Source organism: Petromyzon marinus, chromosome 22, assembly GCF_048934315.1.
Source record: "Petromyzon marinus isolate PM22_M1 ecotype Great Lakes invasive population chromosome 22, UKy_Petmar_22M1.pri1.0, whole genome shotgun sequence".
NCBI lineage: Eukaryota > Metazoa > Chordata > Hyperoartia > Petromyzontiformes > Petromyzontidae > Petromyzon > Petromyzon marinus.
Genome location: NC_133688.1, coordinates 16,298,912 through 16,312,713, shown reverse-complemented (window position 1 = coordinate 16,312,713; position 13,802 = coordinate 16,298,912). Strand labels below are relative to the sequence as shown.

The following is a 13,802-nucleotide window of genomic DNA, read 5'->3' as shown; positions in this document are numbered from 1 at the left end:
TGTCGTCGTTGTCATCGTCGTCGTTGTCATCGTCGTCGTCATCATCATCGTCATCATCGTCGTCATCATCGTCATCGTCGTTGTCGTCATCGTCGTCATTGTCGTCATCGTCGTCGTCAGTGGTAAATGCGAGACCAATGGGGGGGGGGGGGTCCAACTCTTCAATTTCTGAAATCCTCAATGAGGTGCCAGTGGTGAGGTTGGCTGACTCATCGGTGGGCGGAGGTGGTGAGAGGGCCTTTGGAAGTTTGTCAAGATGCAAGATCAGAATCAGAATTGTTTTTGTTTATATACTAGATGAATCCGATGAGCTATAAAGCTCTTGTTTTACAGATGTCCAGTCGGGGCGGGTAAGAACGTTATAACAACAAACAATACAAAGAACAAGAAAGGTCAACAAATCACACAAACACAAACAAATACAACACTAAACCATCCCCATCATAACAGACAAAGCCCACTGAGGTATTAACTTATTTTTCAAAAGCCACCTGGCCACAAGTGATAGCTCAACGAAGTGGCCTATCATGCAAGGTGTGGGCCAGGGGAGGCGTGGATGAGGCATGGCTCAGTGATGTCAAATAGGGAAACAATCGCAGCGCCTTGTGGAGGCCCTGTAGCTGAGAGGATAGGACACGAGGCAACATCAGTGCGAGAGGCCAATCAATTGCATTTGAATGCCCTTCTCAGACGACGTGATGCTCGCGAAAAGTGCACGTGTCACAAGAGCCCTTTGCAGACTACCCGGGGACCTTTGTCTTTGTGTGTACGTGCGTGTACGTGAACACGGCGGCCGGAATTCAATTCTAGGTGCATGGCTCACATCGGTGGAGAACATATGCATCGGTCATAGGCCTCCCATAGGTTTACTTAGCCTTAAATGAGTACTTGGTGCGCTGTGTAAACACCAATACTTGGCAGACAAAGGAGGCCAGGCGTGGTGGTTTTGTCCACCGACCCCCCTCTCGTGTGCCAGACTGGCCTTAAAAGGTGCCACTCCCGGACAACACTTGGCTCGAAGGCTATTCGGTGGATCTTTGTCACTGTTTTTGTGGACGTGCACGGTGGGAGAGCACAGGCGGTGCATCTGTCAATCATCTGAGTCAGTCAACCCCGAACAAGCACCCGTGTCTGTCCCGTGACCCCCTGACCTCCTGCCAGCAGCAAAGCCTTCGACCACTCCACGCGAGCAACGGCCTCAACGCTGCACCTAGCCTGGCACGAGCGCCACGGTGACGTCGCCGCCCCTTTCGAGCAAAGCACCGGGCAGATTCCAGCTTGTTCAGAATGCAGCTGCACTCCCAGGTCTAGGCTGCGCTCTTTTGGTGACCGGGCTTTTGCTGGCGAGGCACCCAAACTATGGAACGCCTTGCCACTTAAAATCAGGCAATGGGAGTCGGTAGAAATATTGAAGTCTGTTTTGAAATCCCATCTCTTTAAACCGAGCCTTCCCTCTTGAGTTTGGCCGGTTGCCCCCGGTTCTGTTTATGTTTCCTGCTCTATACGCATTGCTCACTGGGGATCCCAGGATAGAACTACTTCGCTGGCGAACGGCGTTCGACAAATTGTACAACCGTCGTTGCTATAGGTCTGGAGGGGCTGAAGGGGTGGGTAGGTGGGGGGTGTGGCAGAGGCAGAGCAGCGCCGCGCGCGCACCGCGCCAGCGTGAGGTCCAGCCCATGGTACTCGAGAGCACGGCCGTGCTCGCCGAGGCAAACGTAGGCGTTGCCCAGCTGGCTGTAGATGGCGCTCAGCGTGCGCGCGTCCTCGGTGCCGACGCGCACCGCCGCCTCGAAGAAGGAGGCGCCGGAGCGCGCCTCGCCCGCCCGGCACAGGCGCTCGCCCTCCAGCGCCAGCTCCAGGCACGACGCCTCCATCCTGGGTGGGGGTGGGGGAGGTGGGCAACGCGCGCACGCGCACCTCCGATTAGCACGAGTGGCGACGTACGGTGCGAACGATGTTGTGCGCGCACGGGCAGAAGCGCACAGTGACGAAGACAAATTCCCCACCACCAACAACCAACCACCTCGCAGCAACAGCAGCAGCGGCTTCCAGCGAAGCCATCGAACAAAGACGACCGCCGCATCGCGCACGCTTTCAGATGCGCTTCTGCGGCCGTCTGGAACGCTCTTCCTTGCGATATTAGGAAGCCGCTGTAGTTATGCATATTTAAATCTGCTTTTTGGTGTTTAATTTGTTGCCCTTTCCCGCACCTCCAATTAGCGCGGTTGGCTACGCGCGGTGCGAAAGAAGTTCAACGTACATTAACAGACTGTTGGGACAAGTGCTGTTAGCGGAGCGACGCTATGAAGGCCGGCACAGCATACACGAGATATTGGGTGGCCAGCACCATGTCCGGCCGTCATTATCTCCACAGTGACGATGTTTTATTTCACACCGCACCGGGTCCCCATTTAAGGCTAAGTCGAACTAGAGGAAGCCCAGAACTGCTACAGATAGATATTCGTCACCGATGTTGGCTGTGAGTGGGAATCAAACTCGCGTCGCCGGATTCGTAGCACAGTGCGCTGACCACTGCACAATCGCTATTCAACATCTGTTAAAAAGAGCTTTATAGCTCATCGGATTCCTTGCCACTTTAAACAATTATTATGGTGCAGATCGCTTCCGCCCCAACAACCCCCCCCCCCCCCCCCAAAATAAAAACCCACCGCAGAATCACACACACAATGGAGGAGCCAGGATTTTCAGGGAGGGGGGCAACCCCTACAGCAATGAAAAATGATAGAGTTGTTACTAAGTAAAGACGTGTTCCTTGCATTTGATTCGACCCTCAATCGATTGAGGGTCAATCGATGGCACAGCCATGGCACAGCCATCGATTGAGGGTCAATCGATGGCACAGTCATGGCACAGTCATGGATTGAGGGTCGAATTCGAACCGCGTTGTGTGATCGGCATCGGGCTCGCTGAAGGTGAATGCCTTCAGGGAAGTCGTGTGCTGTATACGCAACTGCGCACAATTCTGTGAGTCACTTATGAAACCGCTTTGCCGTTACAGTACTTATTGCCAATTATGGACTCAGACTATTGTCCTATCTCATATAGTCCCTGGCACGTAATAATATTGATTTGAAGCTTTCGTGACTGCAGGAATCCATACTCTTTGGTTCTTTCGGTAAAGAGTACGTAATAATATGCTACACAGTGGCAGTGGGGGTCGCAAAATGCCGATTTATTACTTATAAACCCCGATGATCCCATCGAAATTAGGGATTTCGATCGGATCATGGGGGGGGGGTGGGGGGGGCACGTGCCACCCCACCCCCACTGGCTCTGCCAGTGCACACACACACGGGCACACAGGGGAGATGCAGATAGCCTTGTTCAGACTTTCCCTCTTGATCCCACTGTGTGCGGCAAATCCTCCCCCCCACGTTCGCCAAATCGTCCGGCGGCATCTTTCTTGATTCTGCTTTTGGCGTCTTTCTCAAGCAACCCGTTCCAGAACTTCCTTCAGTAAGCTCTCGCCTCTGAGAATGTGTCGGTGGCCACATGTTTTCTAGATTGTTGTAATGACATTTCTCTCCTTTTCAATACTGAAGCGACACCCTAGAAATAACACATCCACCAGCTGAGTATTAGAGTGAAACTCCTCTTATTCGCGTGAATATGGGGAGCGGGAACGCTCTCGGCAGATCCTATTATCTGTGAAAATAGCTCCCACTATCCGCATTGGTTCTCTATGAGATACGCGGTGAATTTTCCACCACTTTTGGATGGCTCCTCTTATCGATAAAGACACATATAATCGGAATAATTTAAGTGCACCAAGAGACCGCTTTCGGATTACTTATCTCTGATATCCCCGGATAAGATAGTTGCCGCCACCTCTAGGTAATCACTATAATATGCAAAAGTTGTGGATAACAGGAGAAATCCAGCGGAAGATAATATATATTTTTTTGTTTTTAAATAGATTGGGGCCATAGATTATATCCGTCACGGGTAATGGAGCCACAGCAAAGTCCCATGACATGCAAGGTGAGAATATATATTTTTGTCGCCTTAGGCAGTGCCCAACTGCCCTCATCATGGATCAGAGAGGGCTTGTCCACGTGAAACCAAGGCAGGAGCATTAGGCGCTGATGACTTGAGTGCGCTGGTAATTCTATTCTTGTGTGTGCTGATATGTTCGAAAGCTAAATGTCAATGTCGAGGTCTGCTAGCCACGAGAGGGCTTCGGGAGATCGTGTAGTTTTACTATTCCTTCTCCGTTGAAGGAGCGCAGACGACACTGGTTTACTGTATGATCTATAGTTTGGGTTGCATTGCCACAATCGCACGACTGTGGCTTGTCCTGAACTTCCCATTTATAAAGGAGACGTGCGCTTCGGTAAGACCTGTTGATGCAGTATCTTCAAGGAGGAATGTCAAAGCCAGGAGGTGCGATGTTTGAGTCCCAATAAATCCTAACAAGGATGATGCTGGCATACAGTACTAGTATCTCATTGTCCCACTGCTGCTCTCTAAAATAATAGGGCCATGGTTTTTGACTCAAGGTGACATCGACTCATAATGGGTGGACTGATCTGTTGGTCACAATTGCACCTTTTGCTGTCCAAAAATCATATTCTGTGAATATGAATATGATGATTATTATTATTACTACCCTTACGTGTATGTATGCATATTGAATGTCTTTTGTACCGTACGTAGCCAACCGTGATAATCGGAGGTGCGTGGAAAGAACAACAAATTAAACACAAAAAGCAGTTCTAAAAAAAAAATAGCTTTCAATTTAGATCGGAGTTCACTGCACAGACAAGGTGAGTTAACGCTGCTGTTGGCAAGTTTATCAGCAAGGCGGCAAATGAAGGGATGCTGGGAGCAGCACCACGCATGCCGGGCCATCTTCGTCTCCCCTGTGCTGTTGCTCACGTTAATAGCACTGCACCAGATACTCATTTTAGACAGGGCTCAACTTGAGCAAGGATCAGGTTCTAGTTGCCGCAAGCGTCGCACAGCGCGTCCAATAATTGCATCAAGATTTTAGCGCAGAGAGTTAACATCTGCCACCGTGAAACACGCTTTGTTAATTGCAGTTCCCGTATTTAGCGAGGTGTAAGATCACAAAACGTCACAGCATGTCTTTTATGAAACCGAGACCAGGTACATACTACATGAGGGAGAATGGTACGGCAACCGAACAACATTCGATGTCATAAGCAATTCAAACGTTGGAAGTCAACCTGTAATCATATCACCGTATATTGTCAACGTACAGAAGAAATTCACTTACTGCTCCCGTGATTATACACAAGTTGCTAGAATGAAAACCAACCAGCCCCACAGTCTGCTATGCCAACAAAAAACCGTAATTACTTTAAACTTTGCATACATAAAAAAAACCTGTGCTGTAATGTGGCTGGCATGGGTCTCGGTGCAAGTAATGAAATGAGGTCCCCTGTCCAGGTTTGTAACCGGGTGACGGGGCCTCTGTAGCCCATGGGTCCCGGTTGCAGTTGCGCCCGCCTGCACACTCGATGGCTAAATGGCGACGCAAATGTATGTACTGGATGTTTAGCTTCCTTCGCACCGTACGTAGCCAAACATGCTAATGGGAGGTGCGGGCAAGGACAACAAACTAAACACAAAATGCAGTTCTCAATAAATGGGATTTCAATTAATGTTTAAAAGTGCCGAGCTCCAGTGGCTTCCTAATATCGGAAGGAAGAGTGTTCCAGACGGCAGCAGAATACTTTTCCTGCCGATATCAGGAAGCCAAACCATTCAGCAAAGTCAAACCAGACGCTCGTTTCTCTACATGACAACCCAGCAGCAGCAAAACCCAACATTCGAGCCCAGCATTTAACAGAGTTGGTATATAGGTCAAATGACCACAAATACACACAACATAAAACCTAGACTTGCCAAGAAACAGACATTGGTGGTTGACTGGTTACGGTTGCCGGGGGACAGTAGCTGTACCTCGGCTTCTTCATGCCCCTGGTTTTTTGCACGTAAAGCCAGAGTTCGATGTCGAGAGGCAGGGGACGAACGCTGCACTTGAGTCCTCGGTGCAGGACCCGGTAGACGTCGCTCTTTTCCATCGGTCCCCTTCCCTCCCCTCCGCCGAAGTCTCTCTACCTCTCGGATGCGTCGTCGTAGTCTTCTCCACGCAGAGTGCACCGATCGGCTACTCTTTACGCGACAGTCCACGTGTCAGGTTACAGCTCTGTTGTGTAATAAATCAATAAGCGTTCAACACTTTTACAAACGAATGAAAGTGAAAATAACCTAGGCAGGAAAAAAAAACTCGCCTGCAATTGCCAATTTTGTCAGAACATTCTGCAGAGAATTGTAGAACAAAAGGCAGCCCACTGAATTTAAGAGAAAAAGTAATCGTGGAGCTGCGATGTTTCAGAGCTTCCGGAGTGGCAACTTGATTTAAATAATTAAGGAAACAAATGTGCTCGGCGGGTACTCACGGGGATTCGCGCGCATGACACAGGCTTCAAGTGCACGTCAGCGACCCGTCCACACGTCGCCTGTGTCGGGCACCGACCGTGGCACCGCGAGGGACAATTCCCAGCCGCCGCCTCCTCCTCCTCCTCGGCACGCGATTATTGGGCGCGTTCGAGACGCCTCGGTGCTTCGTGTCTTCAAAGGCGACACTGAATCGCTGCTCACTTGAACGAGCCACTCAGTTTTCTTGAAATTCGTTGTTCGGTGCACACGAATGTTAACGAAACGGGACTTCTCTCCGAATTTGTCGACGAAATTTGCGTTACAAAAAAAAACCCCAGCGAAATTGCATTCTTTCAAAATAGGAGACGTGAACGCAATTTTTTTTTCACTTTGCTCTGGCAGTGGAGAGACCCGGCAGCTTCGTTTGCCCGCAGAAAAGGGTGGACGAAAGAGGTTTAGCGACGTCACTGGCAGCAGCACGAGGTGAGCTCGCGTGGTGGATCACCCGGCCCTCTGCGCCGTCCGTGGAGCTTCGTTGCCGAAGCCGGATCCTAATCGGCTTATGGCCTCAGGCAGCCTCGTCCTGCGACACCGGGATTTGGCGTCGGGGCACTGCTGCACGCCCCACGGTCTCTCTCTCTCTCTCTATTTAACCTAGGCCGCTCCGTCCACGCCGCTTGGTTCGGAGTGGGCGTCCTCTTCACGGCATGCGAGCGACGTGCGAAAACTGTCATTGCCCCCACGTGCGCTGGGCGATCATCCTCGAAATGCACCGGGCATGCTGTGTCCACGAACCTACAACTTGTGGGCTCAAACCCTTGATCCAAAAAAAAATCTGCTCTTCGCTGTAACAACATCCGATCTAAGCTATAGCTCTCAAATCTGTCCTCGGGTTGTTCCCGGGAGCAAAACGTCGGACATCCATGCCTAACAACACGGGGTACAATAGAGAGCTAAGCAGTGCAAACTGCAAAAAGAAAAAAGAAACGACACAGCCGTATCCATTGTAAGCTATTTTTTAAAATCTAAAGCATTTCGAGCAAATAAACACGGATATATATTTTTTTACTCAAAGCTAATTTGTATTTTTGGCAGCCATCTGTACGGCGGATTTTTTTTTGCTTGTTGCCATCCTGACATTTGGCAACGGCGTAGGGTGCCCGATGAAGGACGCGTGTTGAAAGTATATTTACACGCCAGCCATAATCTAGCCACGAGGGGTTTAGTCGCACGGAGCTCTCAGCTCTACCATCAGGACAGTAGCTTAACCCGTTCGCGGATTTCACAGCTTTTAGCTGCAGCGGCCAAGCAGTTTACGGGTCAAGCGCCCCCCCCCCCCCCCCACAAGCACACGTGGCCTTGTGAGTGAAGGGCTCAATCAAGACACCATGGTGCGGTTATGATTTATTTGGTTTTTTTTACTTTTTACCTACAACCATCCACAAAATTAGAAGCAATTTTAAACTTTCGAAATAAATGTTTAACAAAAGGAGGAAAAACAATACAATACAACCCAATCTAAGCAGGGAAACCCCACGGAAAAAGGTTGTTGTTGGCATTGCACAGGATTGGAACCCACCGATTGCTCTTAAATTATTAAGTTTGAATACATCACAAACATTCATATCTCACGCACACAATGCGTGACCTTGACAGCACACTCAAACCCCAAATTCTGCTCTGCAGAAACAATCGCACCAGAATGATTATGCTGATGATGATAATAACGTCAGCCACTTCCGTGACCTTCTGTGGAATCGATTCGTGGAGAGGCGTCGGGAAGAAACGAAAAACAATCGACGTGTGGAGTCTGGCTTCCTCTCGAGGAAGGTGCAGACGAAGCAGTTTCAGCTTATTTATTTTGGTATAGCCCTGTGAGCCATTCGGCTCCTGAATCGGGTGCAACCACAACAAACAAAAAATAAAAACACGAACAAGAAAAACATCTTAAAGTGACTATGTGAGTGTGCAAACAGAAAATCCATGAAAAAAACTGCTAAATATTCCTGAAAAAAGCACCGTACACCAACGCTGTGTGCAAAAAAAATCCCAGTGGGATGCAAGTCAAACAACAACAGCCACAAGAAAACTTAGATTAAGGCCATCAGTCTAACTCCGTACTACAACAAAACAAACATGTCCAAACCAAAAAACGTCTTCGAAATCACCAAAAAATACAGCCATAATTGCAACGTAACAGTGATCATAGGGATTGTGACCGAATTTTTACAATAAACTACATAAATAACATGTAACACCAAATCCTAGAGCCATAGCTGGCTGCATGAGTTACTCCACAACAACAGAAGCATCAGTCAGAGTATCAAATTTTTCAGTGCACCTTTAAGATCAGCACACTAAATCAAAATAAAGATAATACTTTGCAGCGTCATCCGGAGCGAAACATTTTATTTTATTTTACGCCAATGAATAGCAGTGGCAGCTAGGGGTGTACAACTCCTCTAGAACAGTTTTGAGAGAAGATCTCATTGGTAGCGATTCAAGTTGCAGTTTATTGGCAATAGCATTCCAGACCCTGGGGGCATCAATAGCAAAGGCCCTTCCTCCAGTTTTTGTACGGCAATAAGCTGGTAAATGAGCGAAGACCTGAGGTCAAATTTGTTCTTTGAAACAGAGAGGAGATCCAGCAGGTAGTCTGCTGATTTTTTTGTAAGTACATCGTCAATAAATAAGATCTGGTGCACAAGCAGTCGAACATTAAGAGATGTTAAGTTTGACCCAATGTAGATATCACAGTGGTGAGTCCTATATGGGCAGTTCAATGTAAATCTTAAGGCCGAGTGATAGATGGAATCAAGCTTCTTCAGTACAGTACTTGGGGCTGATTTATACACGATGTCACAGTAGTCAAGTAGAAGCAGTATGGTAGCTTTTATCAATTCCAAACGGAACATTGGGGGGAAGCAGTGCTTGTGTCGATACAGTATAATCAATGTGATCTTCAAAATTCAGTTTTGAATCCAGGATGACCCCAATATACTTATAGATCTTTACTTTCTCTATTTGATAATTATTTAAGGAATGTAATTGGGGAAAAATAACTTCCTGCTTTAGTCCTAGTGAGAAGCATAGCATCTTGGTTTTGGAGGTATTCAGGACTAGTTTAAGAGCAACTATCTGATGTTGTAGTTTGTTGAAATCACCCTGTAGCTTAGCAATCACGTCATCAGGAGAGCGGCCAGCAGTAATCAGTATCGTGTCATCTGCAAAAAGATTTACCCTGGAATGATCCAGGTCAGTGCCCAAGTCATTGACATAAAGAGAGAACAAAAGGGGGCCGAGGATGGAACCCCTTTTGTTATCTTAACACTGTTTGACCTCCAACCATCTGTGAATACAGGTTGGGTGCGAGAAAAAGGTAATTTTGTAACTATTTTACTGCGTTTTCGGAAAAACCGAGGCAACTTAGTTTACTAAGCGGGGTGTTGTGGTCTACTGTATTAAAAGCTTTGGACAGGTCTAGAAAAAGACAGGCACAGTACTGCTTATTATCAAGGCTACTGTAAATGTGATTCAGAGAGTCTTATGCAGCAAATGTGGTGCTATATTTTTTTCGGAACCAAGATTGTTTTAGATGTAGTAGATTGTTGGTGGACAGGAAACTGCTAATTTGGTAGGTCAATAATTTTTCTAAAATTTTCATCAACGGGGACAAAATTGAGATAGGTCGGTAATTATTTGGATCATCTTTATGGCCCCCTTTGTGAAGTGGACGGACATAGGAATGTTTCCATTCTAGAGGAACTGATGCTTCTTTGATGGACAGGTTGAAAATATGGGCTACAGGTTTGTATATTAGGTGACCAACAGTTAGTAGAGCAAAGATGGGCATACTATCTGCTCCGGTAGAGGAGGACCCTTTGAGGTAGGACAGTTGTTTCAGAACATTACTTTCGTGGATTGTCTGGAAACTAAATTCGTTTAATGTTTGGACAGGGGTGTAGGAATTTGCATGAGCAGGGGTGACTCCCAATACATTATCATAAAGATTACCAGCTTCAGAAAAATGAAGGTTAATATTAATAATTGTTTTTTTACCCTTTTATCTGGCAACAAAACTGACACTTTTTTACAAGGAGTCATGTTTACATTGACCACAATACCTGCGGCCGGAACGCAAACAAAAAACAACAACTCTGATAATGTATGTGGCACTGTCCTTGAAATTGATTGGTCCACACCCGAGAGAGCTTTCTTTAGAGCCTCGTCTCACATGGTGATGGACCAGAAGACGCCAAAAGGCGCACAACTCAAAGACAATGCACCATCAGAGTATGAGAGCTCGGGGTAAGCAGTAACAAAAAATAATAATTGTTTTTTTACCCTTTTATCTGGCAACAAAACTGACTCCTTTTTACAAGGAGTCATGTTTACATTGGCCACAATACCTGCAGTCGGAACGCAAACAAAAAAAACAGAGTTGTTTTTTTTGTTGTTTTTTTGTTTGCGTTCCGACCGCAGGTATCGTGGTCAATGTAAACATGACTCCTTGTAAAAAAGGTGTCAGTTTGTTTGCGTTCCGACCGCAGGTATTGTGGTCAATGTAAACATGACTCCTTGTAAAAAAGGTGTCAGTTTTGTTGCCAGATAAAAGGGTAAAAAAACAATCATCATTTTTTGTTACTGGCAAATGAGGTTTCCAATGGTGTAAAGGTTAATATTGTCAACTATTTTTTTGGGATCTGAAAAATATTCCCCATTTCGGTTAAGCTCAACGGGCAGATTGTCTGTTTTGGATGCCTTTTCGATAAATGTGATTGTTTTCCAGAAAATCCTGGCATTTCCATGTGATTCCAGGAGAGTGGAGGAAAAGTAGGCATTTTTTGCATGCCGTATTTTCTTGACGCATCTATTCCTTAAAATCCTGTATTCTAGCCAGACATTGACCAAATTACTTTTCTGAGCACATGCCCAAGCCTTGTCCCTAGTTTTCATGAGCTTTGTAATCAAAGGATCAAACCATGGTGGGCGGTTGCCTTTAGTTTCAAATCTAACCAACGGAGCATGTTTGTTAAGAATTTGGAGAAACGTGTACCTGAAGGTCCCCCAAGCCGTAGTCAGGTTGGGGATTTCACAGACCTTGTCAATATCCGAGTGAAGCACATCATTAGTAAATGCCTGAGTGCTGACGTGTCTCATAGAGTGCTTTTCAACCAATTTAGGGGGGCTTTGGGTCTGGCTGATGATCTCCCCCCAAAAATGAAGGAGTGATCACTAAGGTTATTACCCAGAACACCAGTCAGTGTGAAATTGTGAGGGGCATTTGTCAATAGGACGTCAAGCAGAGATGACCGTCCCGGATTTTTTTAGGTTGGGTCTTGTGGGGACATTTATTAATGAAACAAATTAAATTCATCTGCAAAAATTTGTTGCCAGGGCCGGCGGGTTTAGCCAATTCCAATTTAGATCACCCACTAAAACTATTTCACCTTTAGGGAGGCCCCCAAAAAGCTCTCTCAGTGCAGATGCAGCTTCAACATCCTTCCCACTAGGCGGTCGATAGCAGCACACTACGCTCGCGTGTGCCAGGGAACAGGCTCGCAATTCGTTACATTTTGCTGACTAATGAGGTCACGGGCTCTTTCTTGGCAGTACCGATTGCACATCTGTCAGAATCGGTACTGTCGATTGCAAAACTGATCGGGTTTCCCTGGGATTTTTTATTATTTTAATTTGTAGCTTTTGTTGCTTCTTCATTTTGTTCCGTTAAATGGTACTGGATTGAAGAATATCGGTGACATTACCGAATGCAATTATAAGTGATGAAAAAGTAATGATGACGTAGGAATACAAGAGGGCGCACGTTGACTTTGATGTCAAGAGCTGCAGCTGGATCACCTCCACTCTTTCCACGCACAGTAAACGCCACACATTGCGAAATGCGATTGTGCCTGCCTTATCACACAATTCCATGACGCACGCAATAACTTACGTGCTTAAAAGTATAGCAGTGCCGTTACAATGCCATCACTTTAAACTTTAACTTCAATGTTATCCAATTCGAGTGACTGAAGTCCACAGCGAAAGGAAAGCGAAATACCGTGCTGTGTAAAGGTTGTGGATTTGCTCTCCAACACAGCGGCGTGCTGTACTAGTAACGAATTGGCCACGTTTTGTTTAAGTGACAAACCTTGCTAATTGGCTGTGTCGGGTGGAGGCGGGTTTAACGACACATTTATATATTCACGTGATCTAACCCCCCCCCCCCCCCCCAAAAAAAAAAATCCTGTATTATGGATGATATTCGTCGCAGAAGCCTACGACGTGTTAAACTAACTGTGCTGTGTTTAACATTGCAGTTGGCGAATACGTCATCGCCCTAAACGCCATTCACGAAAGAGGCGCGCTTTTAAAACGCTCCGGCCATTGGAAATTAAACCTGCACAGCGAGTTGTCCTTAAATGTACTGCTCTTTAACAGGCGTGTAACAATTCCCCCAACCCCGCCTGGCTTATGCAATGAACTGTAGCGATTCAGGGATCGATTGCTGAATCACAATTAGGGTCAATATTATATTCTTGTTTTGTCATGCCGTGGTGAATCTCGCAGGATACATGTGTACATACAACAACAATTCGTACAAATCTAAATATGTATGCGTACGATGAACTTCTTTCGCACCGTGCGTTGCCAACCGCGCTAAACGGAGGTGCGGGAATACATCCGTACATTTTTACACACGCGATCTGTTGTTGGATCTTGAGCTAGAATAACCAATATTAATCTACGAATAATATGCATGGTTACAGCCCTCCAATTTAATACCAAGCCTTGAGTAAAACATTATCTCTTCTGTCGTGATAACTGCCACGGATCATTTCAGCCGGGTGTATACTCGTCGATGAGCAGGAAAATGATTTCACACCTGGGACACATCATCCAGTATGCATCTACGGCTGGAGCTACTCGTCGCGTGCCTACTCCAGTCTATCGGCGACCTGAAGAAAAACATGTTCAGTGAGAAATTAAGCCCTTTATAACTGCATCAAATGAATAAAATACAATTGGACGATCACAGGCAATGTCCTCAGTCAATCAGCGCTGTCCCAGCCACCCACTCATCACGGCAGAACTCGCGGCAGGCGTTGGATTTCAGGAGTGTGTCGTGAGAATGCACAGCGTTCAGGATTACCGCACAAATACAGATCAAGGAACACGCCTGACCACTCAATGCAGCACGACAGGCTCGTATCACTAACCCCCCCCCCCAAAAAAAAAACGTTCCAGGCTCTAACCCAATCACTCAGCGAGAAATTGATCCCAGTTAAATCGTTGGGAACGTAAATTTGACGCCGCGTGATAATCGAGCCATGCAGCGGCGACCCTACCGGGTCAGCACGACCGACCTA

The 13,802-nt window shown here is 46.7% G+C and overlaps 1 protein-coding gene across 4 annotated transcripts in view; it reads right to left on the bottom strand.

Moving 5' to 3' along the window:
- LOC116944921 (G-protein-signaling modulator 1-like) overlaps positions 1–13,802 on the bottom strand; it is a 59,673-nt gene that overhangs the window by 29,607 nt on the left and 16,264 nt on the right. The window contains exons 1-3 of one of the 4 annotated variants that reach the window (XM_076068765.1): positions 6,453–10,729; positions 5,953–6,199; positions 1,657–1,878 (exon numbers count right to left, since the gene is read on the bottom strand). In XM_076068765.1, the coding sequence (XP_075924880.1) occupies positions 1,657–1,878; positions 5,953–6,074 (344 nt within the window). In that variant the 5' untranslated portion in view covers positions 6,075–6,199; positions 6,453–10,729. Of the gene's footprint in view, positions 1–1,656; positions 1,879–5,952; positions 10,730–13,802 lie in introns of those variants that run through there. The other 3 variants (XM_032958837.2, XM_032958840.2, XM_076068766.1) reach the window with 3 other exon arrangements.